Genomic DNA, 20556 nt, shown 5'->3' with positions numbered 1-20556 from the left:
TTCCTCACCTTGTCTTTCCCTTCTTTCTGTTTTTTTTTTCTCCTTTGCTTTTTCGTTCCATTTACATTTGTCTTCACCTTTTTCTTTCATTTGCTTTCCTTCCTATTCATATTCCTGTGATTGGGCACAGCATGCAGCAAATAATCTATTTTTATTCATCCTCTTCATAAAATGCATAGACAAAGTTTTTCTTTAAGTCTAAAATGCAGAGACAAAAGGAAGTAATTGATTCACTCCGATTCTGTGACTTTATCAGAACATGAATCTGATGTTTGAGCATGCAGAGGAATAGCATGAGTCTGGGACGGGACTTTTGTTTGATTGACCAGTGATGGAAGAGCCTGTTGATGTGTTTCACACTTTTCACTATCACTGAGGACAGAAAAAATGACTGGAGGTCTGGTTAGCACACACCGTGTTAGCACTGCACTGTTTGCTCAGAGTTCATTGTCACAGAAGTGTGTTTGCTCAGCAGAGAGGTTGTGGGTCTCCCCCCCCCCCCCCCCCCCCACACACACAGACACAGACCAGGCCATCTCTGAATACTGTCATCATCTGCCAGACTGCTCTCATCCTGCTTTCTTCAAGAGCCAGTTCTTTCCACAAAAAGAGCCACTGCTCTTCTGTTGTGCCCTGGGCTTCTGTGTGTGTGTGTGTGTTGAGGACAGAGAGGTATAGCCCATGACATTTAGCATGTTTTAGAAATGAACTGTCACTTCAACAGCAAATGAAGACGAGAGGAGTGTTACACACACACTCACACACACCTGTTAGTGTTCACTAAGTTCTGGCGGTGCAGTTAACAGCAGCATGGACTCTGTCTGTGTCTCTCTCTCTTTCTCTCCAGTAAGCTGTTCAGTGAGTTTATTCTCAAAGTTCCTCTGGGGCGTCTGGTGAAGCAGAAGTTGAACTGCATGATTGACATCGTCCACAGCGACCTGTTTATTCAGCATGGTACGTACACACACACACACACACACACACACACACACACACGTTCTCTCTAAAGGTCACTGTCTGACACCGGCTGCATGCTGTGAGCCGCATGAGACGCTGTGATTGGTGCAATCTCTTCTGAGGTTATTGATGTGATAATATAAGGCCTTATATATTTACAGTGCAGTGATGGAAGCTTTTTAACTGGACCTGCCCAATAGAAATTGGTATTTTATAAAAATTATTAGCATGTTACATTTAATTATTTATTTTTTATAGTATTTTTGTAAATTTGAATCAATTAAATGCAACCCCGGAAAGCATAAGAGAAAAAAAAAATCATGCTGACCATACTGTTATGCCTATATCAAAAATAAATAAATAAAATGTTTGGTGCTTGATGTTAAAGAGGTATGGTACTGTAACCTGTAAGTGGGACATTTGTTACTGGGTCAAAGATGGCACTAAAGAGCAGTACGTTTACTGGATGTGCTGTGTGAAAGGGTATGAATAATTGACAACTAACTGAACTCTTCTAAACTAACAACAGAAATACAAGGGTGGCTTAACACTCACAAACCGAATCTAACAAAGTACAGAATAATCTAATCATGAAACAAAGCTAACAGTATAATAACGACGATCTACTAAATATTGAAGTGATCATCAGAGATGTGTTTGGGGAAGAGGCTCGATGCACCGTGAGCTTGACACATAGTGAGACGACAGGGACATTTGATGTTTTTACATTACTTTAACTCATCAAAATAAGTTGAGCAATTTCAAAGCGTTTATAAGTTACTTGAGATTCAACTAGATTTTTAGAGTAAGTTTAATACAGTGAAATTACTTGTACGACCATTTTGATCATTATAAAGTTTAAGGCAACTGAACTTTTTTTTTTTTTTTAAGTTGAAATGGGTGGGAATTTTTTTTTCTTCTGCTGATTGCAACCCCTTAAACTGACCTTGCACTCTTTTTTTGTCTTGCAATATTCTAGTTAAGAATCACTTTACTGTATCACATTGATTTAAGAAGCACATATATTTGCTTTATCTACTGTTATTATGATGCAGTTGTCTGTAGAAAGTTCTGTATTGGGACATTTCTTGCAGATATCCAGGTAATTCTCCTGAATGTTTGTGAATGATGGAGTGTGTGTGTGTGTGTGTGTGTGTGTGTTAAAGCAGTGATATATGACAGCTCTCCAGTAGATGCACGTCATTCAGCAGTAATTATCTGTTCTGACTTAGTTAAATCACTCATCACGTGTTCATGCGCTGTCTCATGCGATTCAGTCTCTCGTTCTCGTATGAAATCAGGATTTAATGATTTAGACCAATTTGATTAAAAAAAAATACACAAACCTGGTATATTAGACATGTATTTATTATTAATTATTATTATAATTATAATATATATATATATATATATATATATATATATATATATATATATATATATATATATATATATATATATATATATATATATATATATATATTATAAATTTATAAATATAAATTTATATAAAATAATAATGTATTTGTTTTAATAAATTATAATAATTTTACAAATTTTAAGCTCATTTTTCCAGTTCAGACCTTACTGAATAATAATAATTTAATTAACTTGAAATGACTTAGATGAATTTTTATTTTATATTAATTTGTTTCAATTTTAAATGATAATTTTGTATGGAAGAGTTCTCATGTACAATTAGTTGTAATATAATAGAATATAATATCAAGATTTTACCAGCGAACATATTTTAGTACGGTGGTTAAATAACAGTAATATTATTTAGTTGTAGTAAGTTGGCTGGTGTCACTTCTTGTAGTTTTACTTAGTATTGTGTGTGTGGTGTTCATTGCACTTCAGCACAGATTTGTCAACTTCCATTTATTCTAAACTGATTTATCTAATGTAAACTTCACATGATTATTGACTCGTGCAAATGATATAATTTTAGAGGATTTCTTTATTTTGAAATGAATTTCTCAGTTCAGTTTGACAGCATGTTAATATGCAGTTTTAATAGTTGTTTTGCAAGACGAGCATGACTATTACTAACAATCATTCTTTGAGGTTTCCGATCTGAACGAAAGTCAAGCACCACTCATATTTTTCTTCAGAAAAGGTAGATTTTGAATTGGTGTGACACATCAGTGTGAAATCGTGGACAACATAAAGCCTGTGATTATGTGCGTTTCACTCCAGTAAACATAGACTGATGATTGGCTTCATCATCCTCTTCATCCAGTTCACAAAGACTGTGCCTTTTGACTTGGAGCATACAGTCTTTATTTATTTGTTTATATATTTATGCACCACTTATTAATGCATTTCTATATGCATTTATTCATGCATTTTAATGCATAAATTATTTCTACATGCATTTATGTATTTGAACATTTATGCATGCATTATTTTATTGTTAAATTATTTTTATGTAATATTTAGTTTACTATTGTTACAGTAATAACCCTGGTGAAGCATGTATTTAAACTTTGCCCCTTGCTTTACAGTTTTAAGTTGGTCCCCTGAAGATGAAGATTCAGTGCTTCTCTCTCTTCTTTGGTCTCTCTTTCACTTTCTAGCCTCAATCTGTTCTGATACCTAGTGTGCTGCATACCTAGATGGTATTTTAAAGCACGGTTGTGCTTGTGTGAAAGCATTAGAGCCCTTAATCCGGCTTTCTTATGATACAGAATATTTTCAGAATTTGACGCATTTTCCATATGCATTTACATCAACTGCAATATCCTCAAAAGCCAGGCACAAAAATGACTGTGAGCAAGGATGACTGTGCTTCTTTATCAAATGCTTCTTTAGCTTAATGTAAAGAAGTGATTCGTCTGCTGACTCTTTAATTACAGGAGCCACTGGTTGTGTAGTCATGTTTCACTGAGGTTTGGGTCAGTCTCTCTGTGTCTCTGTTTTTCCATCTCTAAACGCACAGATGCTAGATAAATGTTTTTAGCTGTGTAATGTGACTGTGAGTAGCATCAGTGTTCATCTGAAAGGTTGTAAATGCATTGCTTTAAAGTGTCATAAAACCCTAAAACACATTTTTTGAGATGTTAACATATATGGAAAGTGAAAACAGTGAAAACTACTTTAGCACTGATTAAGTCATTGATTTATATTTGAATGTTTATGCATTTATTTAGCTTTTAATTTTTTCTAAATACTTATATATTTAGAAAAGTAAATGGAAAATCATTCATGCATCAATAACAGGCCACAATTCAGAGTGATAACTCACCAAAAAAAAAATGATGCAGCTTATTACCACATATTTCCACTTTAAAATATAATAATAATCAACAGTTGAAGTTTCTGTTTAAATTATTTTATTATGCAAGAGAAGAGAGAATGTGGTAAATATTTGACCACAGATTACCATAATCAGAATTTAAATATTTAATCAAGTCATATAATATGCATTAATTATTAATGTATTTTTGCATAATTATTATTATTTTTTTTATATAAGAGTTTGTGTTTTCTGGGAGTTAGAGTGATTACCTTGAGATTGCCAGTGCTTTGCTTTACTAGTCGATGCATTGAATACCATGTAGATTACAAGAAATCTATTAAATACATGGCTGTTTGTTGGCGTCATTTGTAGCTGTGTGTGTTTGTTGACGTGTCCTGGGAATCTCAGACTTCTGACCTGGAAAAGTGAAAGTTTGTCTTTTGTTGAGTCAAATGAAGGAAAGCAGAAGTCAGGCCTCATTTGAGGAGAGCCGTATATCGCTGCTGATGTCAGACGCTGTGATTTATTCTGCTGTGACCCTGATTTTAATTCTGCGTGCTAAAGTGCTGTCTCAAAGTTCACGGGCAGGTCAGTTATTTAATGCATAAGCGTATAGTAAAAGGATAGTGTGGATTTATTTGTGAGAGTTTAAACTGGCCTGAACAACATGATAAATGAGCTTTCAGGAAGGCCAGCTGTGTGTGTTTGCTCCAGTAATGACTCCTCATTGAAGAAAAACAGATTTACATTGATTCAGCTCACACACACACACAAAGCTCCGCCTCCCACGCTGATTGACAGATTATATGCCACGCCCATCTCCTATTTTATTGATCGTATGGCATTTATTTTATTTCTTCCCCTGTATTTATGGAGCAGATGTCAATATTCACTTTGAAGTGTGTGTGTGTTTAGATCTGTTTGCTGTCTTTGCAAGGTTTGAGATGTTTAGTTGAAGCCTTTTAATCAGAAAATATTTGGCTATTTTGAAATCATGTGTTCCCAAGACAATTTATAGTACAAACAAAAATGTATGTATGTGTTAATGTATATGTTTGCTCACTATAGGGTTAAAAGAGATGATTTCACCTGCTGTGTGTGTGTGTGTGTGTGTGTGTGTGTAGACTGCAGAGAGATCCTGTTGCCTTTGATGACGGAGCAGCTCAAACTTCACCTGGAGAATCATGAGGAGCTGGACTCCTGCTGCCAGCTGCTCAGCAACATCCTGGAGGTGCTTTACAGGAAGGACGTGGTGAGAAACACACACACACACACACACACACACACACACACACACAGTAGTTCACCCCAAAATGGAAAAGCAAAGTCTCCTAAAGTGCAGTATTCACTGAAAGGCAAATCCAGTGTCACATCCTTCAACTTTTGTGACCTGTATGTGACCTACTCAGAGATGTGAGCTTATTTAATTATGATTAATTAATTTTTGGCTCGTGTTCTGACTGTTAATTGGCTTCTGCGGCACTCGACTGTGTTTCAACCGGGCAGATATCCAGACGCGCTGTTCTCTTCTCCGTCATATGAGCAATTACTGCGTCAGGATCAATAGAAAACTTCCATACCATCTCTGTAAAACAAAATGTCCTTTAGCACTGCTTTTAGAATAAGTGCATTTTTAAACAGCCTTATTTGCATATGGTATTTTAACCAGGTGCATTTAGTTTATTGAGTGGTTTTGAATAAAAGATCAATGAAATGCTGCACAGTAAACAGTGCATTAAACTCTCTCACCTTCACTTTGATCCTTTGTTCCCATCTTTACACCACGTTTATTATCGTTAACATAAAAAAAAAAATATTATAAACCTAAATGTATTTTAAGCTAGTATCCAAGCCAGCATTTCACATTTTCATTCTGTTTATCTTGATGTACTATAATAACAAAAAACACAAACTGATAAAAAATAAAAACTAGGCTTATAAAAAAATAAATATATATATACACACACACACACACACACACACACACACACACACACACACACACACACATATACACATATATATGGCAAAATATATTATTAAAACTTTAAAATAAAATGAAAGCAGAAGATATAAAAATGAAATGTACTAAAATAACTGAAACTGAAATATGTATATAAACTGTATATTAAAATACTTAAATAATGAAATGACAAAAACACAAGTTTAATAAACTAAAATTAATCTAAAAGCAGAAAATATTAAAAATGAAATGTACTAAAATTAAGAATTTAATTACAACGGCAAAATTACTTAAACTCACTAGAATGTAATTGAAAATCACAGAATTTAATGAGAATTTAAATAAAATTAGAAGTAATTCAACATATTAATACAAACTATAATAGTGTCTAAAGGACACTGAAATAATGCTGCTTTACACATGCATGAATGGACGTCACTGACGCACTCCCTGGTGCTGTGGATGAAGCATCCTTTCAACCATTATTTGTGTGTGTTTGATAATTGAGTGTGTGTGTGTGTGTGTGTGTGTTGCCTGACACACACGTCACAGTCGAGCGCAGAGCTCTCTTTCTCTCGCTCTCATCTCTGGTTGGAGATCAGCAGCATCCTTTGAGGAGGACCTTGGAAAAGCTTGTTTAATAATTGACGATCTGCTGTGAGTGTATCAGGATTCCCTCTATCACACACACACACACACACACACACACAGACAGCTCGCAGCGATGGATCTGTTGCAGTTTGCTTTTACACCAGCGAAATGTGAAGAAATCTGTTTACTGTGCTAACTAATTCAGTATGTCTGTCCTTGACTAGTAAACATAACTCCATGATCACACTGATTCCCCGCAGCGCTAACTTCAACACCGTTACTAGCATCAGTATTCAAAAGATATTTAAAATATGAAAAAGTATATTTTATGATCAGCATTAATACATTTTGAATAGAAAACACGATTTATTGGTCATAAATATTTCATACTGACCATGTAGTTTCTTTCGTTCATTCGCTTGTTTCTGTGATTGATTATTCATTGATGTTTTGATTGATTGATTTGATTGATTCTTTTCATTCATTTATAAATGTATTTATAAAGTATTAATAAATTAATAAATCCAATCCAATCAAACTAATCCTAAATAATTGCATGTATCATTATTTGGTGAGAAAATCTTCTCAAAGAGTTTGTCAAATGAGAAAATTATTGCATTTTAAAGTGCATTAATTTAATTTATTATTTATTTTATAAACACAAGATCATGTCCTGCATGAACATGTCTTATATTAACCCCAGTAATTATCTACTTATTAAAATAATATATTTTCTCCTGATGAGAAAACGTACTCATTCTAATGCATTTGTGAATTTTCTAAATTAATTAATTAATTAAGTGTAGACTTTGTCAAATGAGGAAGTCATTGAATAGATGAAATGCTTTTAAAAGTTAATTAGTTACTTTCTAAACACATGGTCGTATCCTGCATGAGCGTGGCCTAAATTGACAGCCCTAATTTTTACGAATATGTATTTTTATCCCTAATAATGTGGATTAGGCATTATTTCTATCCTAGATAATCCAAGATAAACTTTTGATTGACATTTTCCACTGGCATGTAGTTGTGATGGTTGTTTTGTTAAATAGACTGATTTTAGTCGCTCATATCTATATCAGCGAGGTTTAGATTGTCATTCATGCACCTTGATTTGATATCATATATTATGTTTTAATTCCAGAGAAATGGTGAATAACTACTTAACCGTCACTGTTTGTTTTGTGTGGATAAATGATTTGTCTGTGGTGGTTTTAGGGCCCGACGCAGTGGCACGTTCAGATCATCATGGAGAAGCTGCTCAGGACGGTAAACAGGACGGTGATCTCCATGGGCCGAGACTCTCCTCTCATAGTAAGCGTTTCTCTCTGTCACAGGGCTGTTCCTCTGGGATGTGCTGAGTTTTCAGGTTTCTTGTGTCTGTGGTTAGTAACAGTGTGTTCTACCACAGCAGTGCGATCAGACTGCTGTCTGCAATCCTCACATGGCTTCACAAACACACACACACACAAACACACACACACAGTCAGACTATGTTCAGTCAGGCAGTAAAAATACATTTTTTTGGCATATCCAACTCAAATCCTTGTAGTTTTTGTGGTCTGGACAGAAAAATAACTCATTAAAGTGTGTAGTTTCTGCAAATAATGTCTGTTTTCAAACAGGTTTCCCAAGCACTCCAAACATCATTGATTCAGCCAGTGCATTTGTGTGTGGTGTAAATATTTCTCAGTGTTTTGGTCACTGCTGGTTTGATTGTGAGCAGGTGGTGGGCATGTGCAGCATATACATCTTCACTCTGTCCGAGCTGCACTTTTTCACTGATGTTACAGTCTGTAAATCATCAGATTGCTGGAGCAGAATTGGCAGCATTTCACCAGCACGTTTACATCCATATGTGTGAATGTCTCAAGTGATTGACGCTTGATCACAGGCGTCCCGCTGAAGTACTTTCCTTCCTCTCCCTGTTATTACCCCGCCATCATTCTCTCTCCTCTAGTAAGGTAGGTCTGTGGACGCTCTGCACTGTGCTGTTACTATAGAACTAACCTCTGATTTATGCCTCTTCTTTCGACTGAGCTTATGTTGAAAGTTCTCTAAACTCCAGATGCTCAGGTCTAATGGTGGAGTCATATAATGGCCATCCATCGCTCTCAGGGTACATATACTCTTTGCTGACCTTTTGCAGTAAATCCCTCTGTCTTATGTGGTGCTGTCGGGTGCCAAGCCGAGCACATCTGCTGGGAGAAATATCCAACATTTGTGACACTGCATATTAGACTGCAATTAAACTAGTTTCATTCTTGTGAGTATGAGAATCATCATCATCAGTAAATGTTTGCATGTACATTGCAGTCTGTACATGATTTTTGTCATTCGTATGTATGTGTGTTTATTATTGTCACATTATGCATTTTGTTAGATGCTTTTATCCAAAAATGTTATCCATTTTAATTTTGATTTCATTTCATTAAACCTGTGACTTGGTGTTGCTGGGCCCCTGCAATACTATTTAAGCTTATTTAGTATTTGTTATATTTGGTGTGCATTTAATGCATAACAATGATAAATAACTATACTTGTTTTTTTTTGTTTTTTTTCTGAAAAGCAGTGCTAAAAACTCTTGATTAAATTAAAATCAATCATTTTGAATCTAACTGGCTACACATTTTCAGCTTATGGATTCCCTGAGAATCAAACTCATGATCTTGGCATTGCTAGCTCCTCTATTGTTTTTAATAAACATTTTTAAAAAGTATGCATTTGTTAAATTGATGCATAATGGCAGTTAAATATTCTTGCATATTTAATAGATTAATTTTTGATTAAAATAGTTTAACTTCAACATTTTGGATCTAATTGAATATAAATGGCTTAAAATGTTGCGTGACCTTCAGCCCTTCAGTTTATGCCATTTTACAGCATCGCCAAAGTCAATTTTTGAAGGTCTCATAATTATTAAATGCTTGTGACTGAAGCTATGTGTCTTATGTATTAGCATGTTTAAGAATGCATGTTCTGCAGATTTGGTTGAATTGTGTAGATTGATAATACATTTAGAGAGAGAGAGAGAGAGTGTGTGTGTGTGTGTGCGTGTGCATGTGTGTGTTTGCTCTCTGTGGGCAGCTCTCTCACGCTGACCTTGTTCGTCAGGGCTCTGTTGCTTGGATTCAGATTTATACATCAACTTTTCTTTGTGGTTTTGCTGGATGTGAGTGTAGAATTTAAATGAGACTGATCAGCACACACACACACATGCGTCTTGCATGCAGATGTGCACTTACAGTAATGAAAGTAGAGTATTCTTAAACTTCAAAAAGTCTGAATCCTACAGATGTCTCTTGATTGTGGACTGTGAATGGCACAGTAGTTGAGGAGAGACTTGTATTTACTCTTTGACAGTGAAAAAAGAGTCTAAAGATCCCATGGATAAAGGAGGAACCCAATAACTGTGTCTTTGAGTGTCTTTGAGACCTAAGGGAGCTATTTTGATATTTTTCAACTAGTATACATTAGCATCTACTTAGCAATGCCTTATTTAACCATCTAAGACACTTTATGTGCATAACAATATGCTAAAAACCACTCAGAACAACCTCTATAGCATCACATTTTGTATATATAGTGAGTATTGCATGCTCAGATGATATCCAGTTTTATTATCTGATGTTAGTGTTTGTCTTTTCTCTGCTTGTGTTGTATTCAAGAGCTTTATAAATCTCATCTATGGCGTTCAGGAGGGTTTTCCACTCATTGTCTGGATCTGTGCTTGAGTATTTTAGCTCCTCCCATTCCTCTGCAGTAGGAGGGTTCATGCAAAGCATGTCGGCTTTTGATTGGCTGCTCAGTTTGATTGACACTGCAGGACTGACGGCAGGTGCGGTCTGCAGCATCAGTGCAGCAAAACCCTCCTAGATTTACATTCTCACCACATTCTCTCTGCATTAAATATACATTTGTGATGATAGAGAGGCTCTTCAGATTGATTTATTCTATCTGTAGGTTTTTGCTGACTGTCCTCCTCTAAGTGCTTTTCAGATTAGTTTTTCCAAACTCTCTCGCATGGGAAATACCAAACGGTTTCCGCTGCAAGCATGCATGGGAATTCCCTGCTTAATAAACATGGAAACGTGCACACACTCCTTCATTGGGACCTGGAGAATTTGAATAACTCTGTCTCCTTTGCTTTGCTGCTGGGAATGAAAGTGAGGGAGAGAAACACATTAAGGATCCTTACGAAAAGGAACATTATCTAATGAAAAAAAATAAAATAAACAAGCTTAATGCAGCTTTTCATCTGCTTTAACGTGTGGTAGGGCTGTGTTTTAGTAAGTATAATATATTTGCTCCAACATGGATTTCTTTTTTTTCTGATTTGATCAGATTTTAACTTGAGGATACTCAGTTAGACCATTGTCCTTATTGCCTCCTTTTTTTCTGTTCACAGTGTAGTAAATAAATGTATTGAACTTTAGTTAACTATTAATCACCTGGTCTCATATATATATATATATATATATATATATATATATATATATATATATATATATATATATATATATATATATATATATATATATATATATATATATATATATATATATATATATATATATATATATATATATATATAATTTTTATTTTATTTTTTATTGTATTTTATCTAATAAATTCTATGTCTACATGCACTTTTTTTTCTCCATTCCATTTAAATTTTTATTGCTTATATATATATATGTATTTTTTATTTTTTTTTGCCTGAGGTATTTTCTTTTCTCATCACTATTATCTTGATTCTCACACCAGGCTTTGTACAAATATGAAGTATTTCCACCGAATCAATCCCATGAACCTACTGTTGCCATCTGGAGAGAATCGTAGTCATGGGGTCTGTATTTTTCTGCCTCTTTCTGTCTTTTCTCCCTGCTGCTGGATCGCTGCAGTGGGTTTATTATTCAGTGTAATCTGGCTGAATGAATAGTGAACTTGACGGGGAACAGATCTCACTCCTTTTAGAATCTAAAGCTACTTTTCTCACATAATTACATTCCAGCAATTAGCATCTACAATGCAACAGTGGGGTCCCTGAGATCAAAAACCACATTTCCAGTGAAATGCAACATTACACAATGATGCGCTGACGCAGAGCCACTCTGTGTTTTTTCACGTTTTATTTTGTATAGTAAATAGTTTTAAAAACTGTATAAAATACACAATATTGCACATAATAAATCAATTGCACTTTTTTTAACGAACAGAAAACATCGAATCATAGGCTACAGTAGAGCTGTTGAATCACAGCTGCTGTGTTTCGAGAGGAGCTTGAATTGGGTTTCTGAAGTTGCCAAAATGGAGAGTGAATTCAGTGTCATTCAAGTGGATTGTTTTGCCCTTTTTAAAAGATTTTGGCACATATCTGCAGATGGCATGCTGTTTTGGCCTCTGCTGTCACATTCCCAGAATGCTATGCTCTTGTGATGCCATTCAGTATCGTTGGAGATGACTTTAACCCTGTTTTGCTAGATATTTTGATCACTAAATGTCCTTTTTTCAGTATGGTTTTCGCTCTGGTTCTGTACACACTGCATTTCACTCGCTGGTAGTGGAAACTGATTATTCATTTGATCCAGGTCGTGCTTTCAGAACCAGACCGAACAACTCGTTAATGTATCTGAGATGTGCGTTTAGCTTCTTCAGGTGCAGTGGTAAAATCACAGCGACTCCACTCTTTTGATGTAGAAACGTGTTTGTCAGATTGCAGTGTGTTTGTGTCCTGTATGTTGTCAGGAAAGAACGAGGCGTTTTTCTTCCTGTAGAGAGATGTTGAAGCATAGCAGTCCTTGACGTGGGATTTTTTTCTTCTTTCTCTCCGTATTTGGCCATATGAGTAAATTTGAATGACTAAGACATGTATTGTTTTCCCTAAAATCAAGGTTAAAAAAGAAATCACTTTTATTAAGTTAAAGGATTTTTTTTTAATGTTCAAGAATTTTTCTACTGACATTTATTTTACAATTAAGCACATTTTCCCCTGCAATACTCATTACGATAATGCATATAAATTACTATATATATATATTTATTTATTTATTTATTTATTTATTTATTTATTATTATTATTATTATTATTATTATTATATATAATTATTAATAATAATTAAATGTGCATCTAATTAATCAATATATATAGAAACTAAACATTTATATGTCAGTCTATTATTTGATGTAATTATATTAATTTGTTCAACATGAGTGTATTAAGGTAATGAGAATTCTGGGAGAAGATCTGTTTAATTGTTATAAAAATAATAATGTCATTAAAAAAAAGGTTCTAAAAGCCATTTCATTTCTATTTTTCACTTCATTTTCTTCATACGATCGATCATCTCTATTTCTCCTGAGCGTGTTTTTCTTCACCTGTGACTAATTTCTCTGTGTTCTGGACAATGAGGACACACTGAGCTGCTCTCATTGCTCTCTCAGACCTGTGGAGCACAAATACGCTTCAGGTTATCTAATTTGCTCTGTTCCTCGCCATTTTCACAACAGGAACAGTGTTTAGTGTTCAGTGCAGGTGTGGAGAGCGCGGTCACAGACAGGATGTGATGTCACACACTAGGGATTCTGTAAAAATACAATCAAAATAAATTGAAAACAATAAAATATAAATGCAATCTACTTTCCTGTATATTGCACCAACAGCTCAATCTGAGACATTGAAATCCTGTATTGGCCAAACATTTTTTTTTTTTTTTTCTATATTGCAGATCAGAGTTCTTCATAGTCTTGTGTGAGCGCAGATTAATGATGACTGCATCACATGACTTCCTGTCACAGAAAGGTGAACGTTCACTGTTGTTCCCATGATTATTCCTGTAGTTGTAATAGAGTGCAACAGTCAGGTTCCAGAAGTAAAAATGCAGTTCATTTTCACCATAGGGAAATAGACTTTTAACAGTTAATTATTAAAGACAGACCTACTGTGAGGGACAAGCTTTGTTGATGCTTTTGTTGAAATCTTCAGGTCGCATTATTTCAATTTACGGAATTAAATCCATGTTGAAAAACTACATTTCCCATGAACTGTATAGAAAATTCCACTTATCAGAAACTTGCAGTGAGCATATAGCATCAAACGATCACTGAACTTAAAATATATTGTTTTGGTTTATTCCATCAACTTTAAATGGATAGTTTTATATTTCTCCGACGTTTTTACTTTGATTATATCATTTGCAGTGGTTCATGGGATTGTAGTTTTTTTTTTTTCTCTCTCTCTCACTAAAGCTGTTAAGTACACAGTCTTGTACCTTTGTCTTTTTGTCTCATTTTCAAATACTTGGTTCATGGCTTACAACACTTTAACAAATACCTAAAAAAAAAAAGAAAAAAAGAAAGAAAAGGTTCCTTATGGGAAAAATGATTAGAAGAAATACTTCCAGAACCAACGCTGCTGAAAAAGTTGAAAGTTGAAGAGTTGAAAATGCTTCTTATAGTTTCAATAATCCAATAAGTGAGAGAAGTTTATACATATATAGTGCATCTAGAAAATCTTTAAATGTGATTATTACGAATCTAGAAAAATAAGTAATACCTTTTTCCTTCTTTTTTTTTCCTGGTAATAATAGTATATGAAAGTTTATATGAATTCACAGAGGCTTGTAAGATTATTTCCGTATAAATCCCATGTAACGTGTTTGTTGTGACTTCAGCGATTAATTACATCCTCTGGTAAAATCTCCTTTCTCGATATCCGGTAAGATCCGTGAAGTGAGGAACATCATCCAGTGCGTCTGAAGAGTTGTGCTTCTGTTTAATGCTGTGATTTCCATGAAGAAGAGAAGACTGAAAGGAAAAGCTTGCATCCTGTCCGTGTTTTAAATCCAAAAACTTCACAAAAAATTAAATAAATAGTTATTGTAAAACAAGATTTGTTATTGATCCGTTTAAAATAACTTCACACTCTGCACTTCCTTTTTTTCCAAGAGAAAATTCCAATATTCTGTTAAATATATATAGATTTTTTTTATTTATATTAGCTGCGATATTTCCAAAACTTCAGTAGTTCAGTACTCGCATCCATAAAGTACCAAAAGGGGCAAAAAAAAAGCAATCTGATTAGTATTTTCCTGATTCGTCCCGATCAAACAACAGATCCAGTGAACAGATGCTCCTGTGTCACAGAAACCAGAGTTTCCAGCGCGCGTGTTTCTTGGCCTCCGCTTTGGACTTGCGTTTGGGCGTGGAGCCGATGGTCTCCTGAGGATACGTCAGAGGGGGGAACGGGGACTCCTCGGCGGGACACAGTCTCCTCATCAGAGGCTGGAGCTTATCTTCCTGCAGTTTAAAGTCCAGCTCCACGCTGCAGCACAGACACAAAACAAAGACAGGTTCAGAACGCTAGCACTCTACATGCACACATCCAAACTGATGTTTGACTAAATACTTTTTCAATCAGATGTGACTGTAAGAGCAAGAATGTGTATTAACAAGTAAATAGAGATAATGCTTATTAGAATAGGTTATGCTGACTTAATAAATAAAATGCATTCTCATTTCAAAAGTATGAATATGTATATATTTCATCAAGAAAATTAAGCTGATTTTAGACCGTAAAGACATGCTATTGTTATTTATTTATTATCATAATTATTTGTTTTATTACTATTATTATTTATTTAAAAAACAAAAAAATAATCTCTAGAATTTAACATAAATGTGTATAGTGCATAAAGAAAATGACGCCTATTTTAGACCACAATGTTTATTATTGTTGTTGTTATTATTCTTATTTAATATAAGAATCATTTTTTTATTACTGTTATACCTTTTTATGAAATTTTTCTTAAATTGTCACAAAAATATATTTTATAATTTGCTTTCGATTTTTAAATATGAAATAAAATAAAAAATTACTAATGTAAGAAAAAGCTCTGAGCCATATTACACTCTTCTATCTTGTACCAAAGGCTTTGTGCTTTAAAAGTAGCGTTTTTCGTTCTAATCTTCTCATTTAACAGGTTGAAGGAAGTTTTTAACCTGCTGTTTGATGTAAAGCAGTGAATTAAGATCTTCAGGTTCAACAGATGAGAAGCTCATGATCTGTGATGTATTTCACAACGCTTCTCTCTCCTTCAGAGTCTGGTTTATAGAGTAGATGTTGCTGGCTGAGTGTGTACTGTATGTGTTCGATCTCTGCGGGTGTTGCATTGTGGGATTTATCCTCTGGAGCGTCCGTCTTATGATAATCCAGCAGCTCCACACAGATCAGTCACATTACACTCCACGGTTAGAGCGAGAGATGGAGAGATGAGGGTGAAAGAGAGAGGGATTATTTCCTGAACAAACTTCCATCTCTCGAAGGACCTTACAGAACTGTACGCTGGATCTGATCTGCTCTTTATGTTTGTAGTTATGAAACATGATTGAATAAGCCAGTTTCAAAGGACTTGGAAAATAGTTGTCAACTATCATGAGTTTTCCAAAACTTGACCAGTCTACCTGGAGCTGATGCTGGCTCATGGTTGATGTAATGTTGATACACCTGTGACATGATGCAGAGTTTATTATAACTACATGTTAGGGGTGGGCCATATCTCGATATTTAAAAAATATACGGAATCGCGGAATCCAGTCATAAAAACGGAATTTACAGTTTAACGTGGAATGTCACGGAATTTGTCAAATTTTGAATTAATTAATCAAAAGTAGGTCATTGCACTTACATCAAATTGCAATATTAAGCCGGAAAAGTCTATTTAAATATGAATCCTGCGTGTCTGTGTTAATGAATGGCGCAGAAGCGCATCTTACGTTTATCACACACACACACACACACACCACACACACACAGAAGCGCGCGGCGCGCTCGTGGTGATTTCAGCATCTGTCGTCTCACTAAATAAGGATGTAAACACATTAGGAATATCTCCAGGACTGCTCTGAGAGTCACTTCATGAGCTTTTGACAGTTTGATTTGAGTAAAACTAATGTCATATATCACATCATAGAATATAGTATCATATACACAGAACTGTAACGGTTCGTCAAAATAAAAGTATTTGCCAGAAATCTATTACTATTGTTCATCCTACTACTATTAAAATGAAAAGAACATAATTTTTTAAGGAATAATCACACAACATTTCTTCCGTATTTTATTTTTAATAGTAAATCCCCTTTGTTTACCAAAAAAATAAAAATGTAGTTTGCTTAATTTTAAATAATTAAAAGATAAATTAAATGTTTTATGCCTTCATTTGATTAGAATTTCTGAAGGGAAACAACTTTTCACATAAGGCTATTTAAATATTTTTTAACTAATTAAGTAGTTTTTATGTATTTAAATAACTACACATGCTAAAACACAGAATTAGGTAACAATAAAACATATGGTGAAGAGAAAAATAAAACATATTTATATTTGGCATATTTTTTTTTTGCAGTGGTTTTTGGGGGGTTATTTTTCCTGTAACGATATTGTATATCGAGATGTAGCAAAATATATAAAGATGTATGTTTTTTATATATTTTTATATTTATTATTATTATTATTTATAATATATATTATATTATTAAATGCTTGTTTGTATAAAAAATATATAATTTTTTTTTTTTTTAAATGGTTAAAATTGACATTTTTATTTTGCTAGATGATCTGTGCTTCATGTGTGAACTGTGGTTAATGGGTGATATCTTTGAGTGAAGGATTTCATTTACATAACTTTTTCCATCAAGTCATTTTTAAAGAAAAATATAATAATGATAATAATAAAAAAAAAACATCCAGTGGGAAATTCTTTCATCTTCAGTTTTCAATAGTTGCTTGTGGTGTCCAGAGAATCAAAAGCCATATGTTTCTGAGTGGTAATGAAATGAAAGACTCCTTCATCTCTTGCTGTCAGAGCGTTCAGATGAACAGATCTCTTCACCACAAACTCTGTTCATCTCAGGGATGTGACGCATCCTCAGTGACGAGTTTATTTAGCAGACACCACCCAGAGAGCTGCCGTTCAACATGAGAAATAAAGTCTGTCTTTGAATTGCATTGCTTTCTTGATGATTTCATGCACCAGATTGTGCAAAACGTTTCTGAAACATGTTGAATTCAGATTATAAATGCACTGAAATGCATATTGTCAGCCAGGCTATATTTAAACCTGTGTTTGTGTTGAATCTGTTGAACAGGCTCGAGAGCCGAAGGTTATGTAAGGTGTGTGTGTGTGTGTGTGTTATTGAAGACTCAGCGCGTTTGTTCGGTGTGTGTCTGCCCTTTGCATTCAGGCGCAGCGCAATGCAGCAATTAGCAAATTAATCACACAGCACAACCTGCTAATTATGCCCTTATCAATATCACCATGTTCCTGCTTCAGACAGACATGTACAAATCACTCATTATCTCAATGAGTCTCAAGAAGCTCTTTGATCAAGCCGCTTGATCATCTGGTGCTAGTTTATTGTGCTCTGTAGTTTAATGTTGAAGGAGAGATGCTCTTTGTTGTGATTGTCACCGTCTCACAACAAATACTGTTTTCATTTATTCAATTTATCTTATGTTTGTGAATGTTTGTGGATTATGTAAACCAACAAAAGTGTGTGTGTATATATATATATATACATATATGTATATGTGTATATATATGTGTGTGTGTGTGTGTGTAAATGTGACGAATTAAATTTCTCTCTCTGTAAATTAATTGATAAATTGATATTTTAAATAAATGTAATTAATAAAAATAAAAATATTTAAATACTTTTCAGTAAATAAATGCATTTAACAATTAAATATGCATCTTAACAAAATATATTATTCAAATATAACAGAAAATACTACATGTGTGTGTGTGTATATATATATATATATATATATATATATATATATATATATATATATATATTAGGGGTGTAACGGTTCACAAAATTCACGGTTCGGTTCGATACGATACACTGATGTCACGGTTCGGTTCGGTTCGGTTCGGTACGTTTTAGATACAGCAAAATGCAAAAACATCTCAACTTTTCAGAATGCCGCAAGCGCACCGCGGGTCATGTGACAAGAACTAACCAATCAGCTTCATCCTTTCCCATAACAACGTTGAAAACTGAGCCAAGATGAAGGAACAGCTGATCATAGTTGTATATGGATTGCAATTTTGAAATAAATTTAGTAGCAGAGCTACTGCAAGCGATTTTTAGAGCTGCAAATCCATTTATCCTTCGCTGAAATTTCCGCGTCTCATGGAGAGAGCACGTCATTGTTGCTTAGCAAAGACAGACGCCTCATGAGCGCTTCTGCCCGAGCGCTTTGGAAAGGAGGAGAAAGACGTGCTTAGCGTTTTTAGGCGCGATATGTGAACGGCCCCTAAGGCGCTCGCTCACTCAGCACGCGCTGAAGGCTCATTGCAAAATGTCTAATGCATTTAACAGACCAGAAATATAAGATCCTAAAATAACCAACAGGTCTGGTGTTTGGGTGCACTTTGGATTCCCTGTAAGCTATAATACTGGTGTCTAAATGCTGCAGGCATAGTTTGTTGCGTGCATGTTTCTCCTTTTTTTCGTCTTTTCCCAGATACTGACACAATAAGGTGATGTCGGCGTAAATGAGTTGACATGTTTCAAGTATTCACGCTGGTGTTTTTTTTTTTTTTAAAGCAATGAAGCAACCGCGCGAAGCCCTCACTATATAGGATTTTAGAAAGAATGCAGAGCACTCGTGTAGTGTGCAAACTTACCACAGTGTGGATTTCAGAAAGTGTGCAAAGACTTCACGTGCACACTTACCATAACATGGATTTACAAATAATGTTCTAAGGAGGGGCTCTCATGTCACTCTGATCGAGCAGCTCATAGATGGAATCATGCATCTCAAACAATATGTTTGAGAGTCATCTTCTTTTTCTAGTCTGTTAAACGCATTGGCCATTTTGCAACGAGCCTTCAGCGTGTACTGAGTGAGCGAGCGCCTGACTGAGTCATAACATAACATAAACATAAGTTGGTGTTTTTTTCTTCTTCGGGAGTGTCAGGGGCGTTGCCTGTTACGTCGTTTGGGTTATTGGGCTACCTTGTTGAACGCATATCATTATATTTCTCTTTTTTTTTTCAAATATAATTAATTAGTCCAACGAACCGTTCGGTATGCATAATGCGTACCGCGTACCGAACCGAAAGCGTCGTACCGAACGGTTCAATACGAATACGCGTATCGTTACACCCCTAATATATATATATATATATATTTATATATATATATATATATTTATTTATATATATATATATGTATTTATTTTCCACATCAATAAATGATAGATTTTTTTAAATTAAAATTTATTTAAACTAATAAATCAACAAATATAAGAATGACTGTATGCAAATGACAAATTATATATTTTTGGTAACATTGGTATAATTTTTATAATTAACTGTTATTCTTTATAAAAAAAATTCTTATTTTATTTTCATAATTTAACCTGCATGTCCACAATGTATTATTATATAATAAAAATATTATTTAACGAAAAAAAAATCTTCCAATTCAAATCAGCAAAGTCAGCACAAGTTTTTGTTTCTAATCCATGTTTACACATTTACTCGCACTGCTTCTCTGTGATATAACTGTTTTTTTAGAACTGACACTCTGTATTGTGTATTGTGAAAAAGATCATTCTTAGATCTGAGGAATTCAACTCATTTTCGACTTCATAAGCTCTATATATTTCCATTTAATGGAAGCAATGATTCTGTTCTCTGAATTGATGTGCGGCTCTCTTTCTGCCGAGGCATGACATACGTGTCAATGCTCACAATTTCTAGCTTTCGAATCACAAATCAATGTTTAATA

The 20556-nt window shown here is 34.4% G+C and overlaps 2 protein-coding genes across 3 annotated transcripts in view; one reads left to right on the top strand and one right to left on the bottom strand.

Annotated features, from left to right (window-relative positions):
- The window catches only part of LOC113083532 (dedicator of cytokinesis protein 1), a 179413-nt gene that overhangs the window by 72821 nt on the left and 86036 nt on the right, over nt 1–20556 (top strand). For both annotated transcript variants that reach the window (XM_026254573.1, XM_026254572.1), the window contains exons 25-27: nt 848–954; nt 5323–5450; nt 7971–8066. In XM_026254573.1, coding sequence (XP_026110358.1) covers nt 848–954; nt 5323–5450; nt 7971–8066 — 331 coding nt within the window. The remainder of the gene's footprint in view (nt 1–847; nt 955–5322; nt 5451–7970; nt 8067–20556) is intronic.
- Nucleotides 13971–20556, bottom strand: part of LOC113083533 (protein FAM196A-like) — a 33453-nt gene continuing 26867 nt past the window's right edge. The window contains exon 4 of the mRNA XM_026254574.1: nt 13971–15075. Coding sequence (XP_026110359.1) covers nt 14892–15075 — 184 coding nt within the window. The 3' untranslated portion in view covers nt 13971–14891. The remainder of the gene's footprint in view (nt 15076–20556) is intronic.

The sequence above is a fragment of the Carassius auratus genome, unplaced genomic scaffold, assembly GCF_003368295.1.
Source record: "Carassius auratus strain Wakin unplaced genomic scaffold, ASM336829v1 scaf_tig00038657, whole genome shotgun sequence".
In the NCBI taxonomy this organism is placed as follows: Eukaryota; Metazoa; Chordata; class Actinopteri; order Cypriniformes; family Cyprinidae; genus Carassius; species Carassius auratus.
This window is presented reverse-complemented; position numbering and strand designations above follow the sequence as displayed.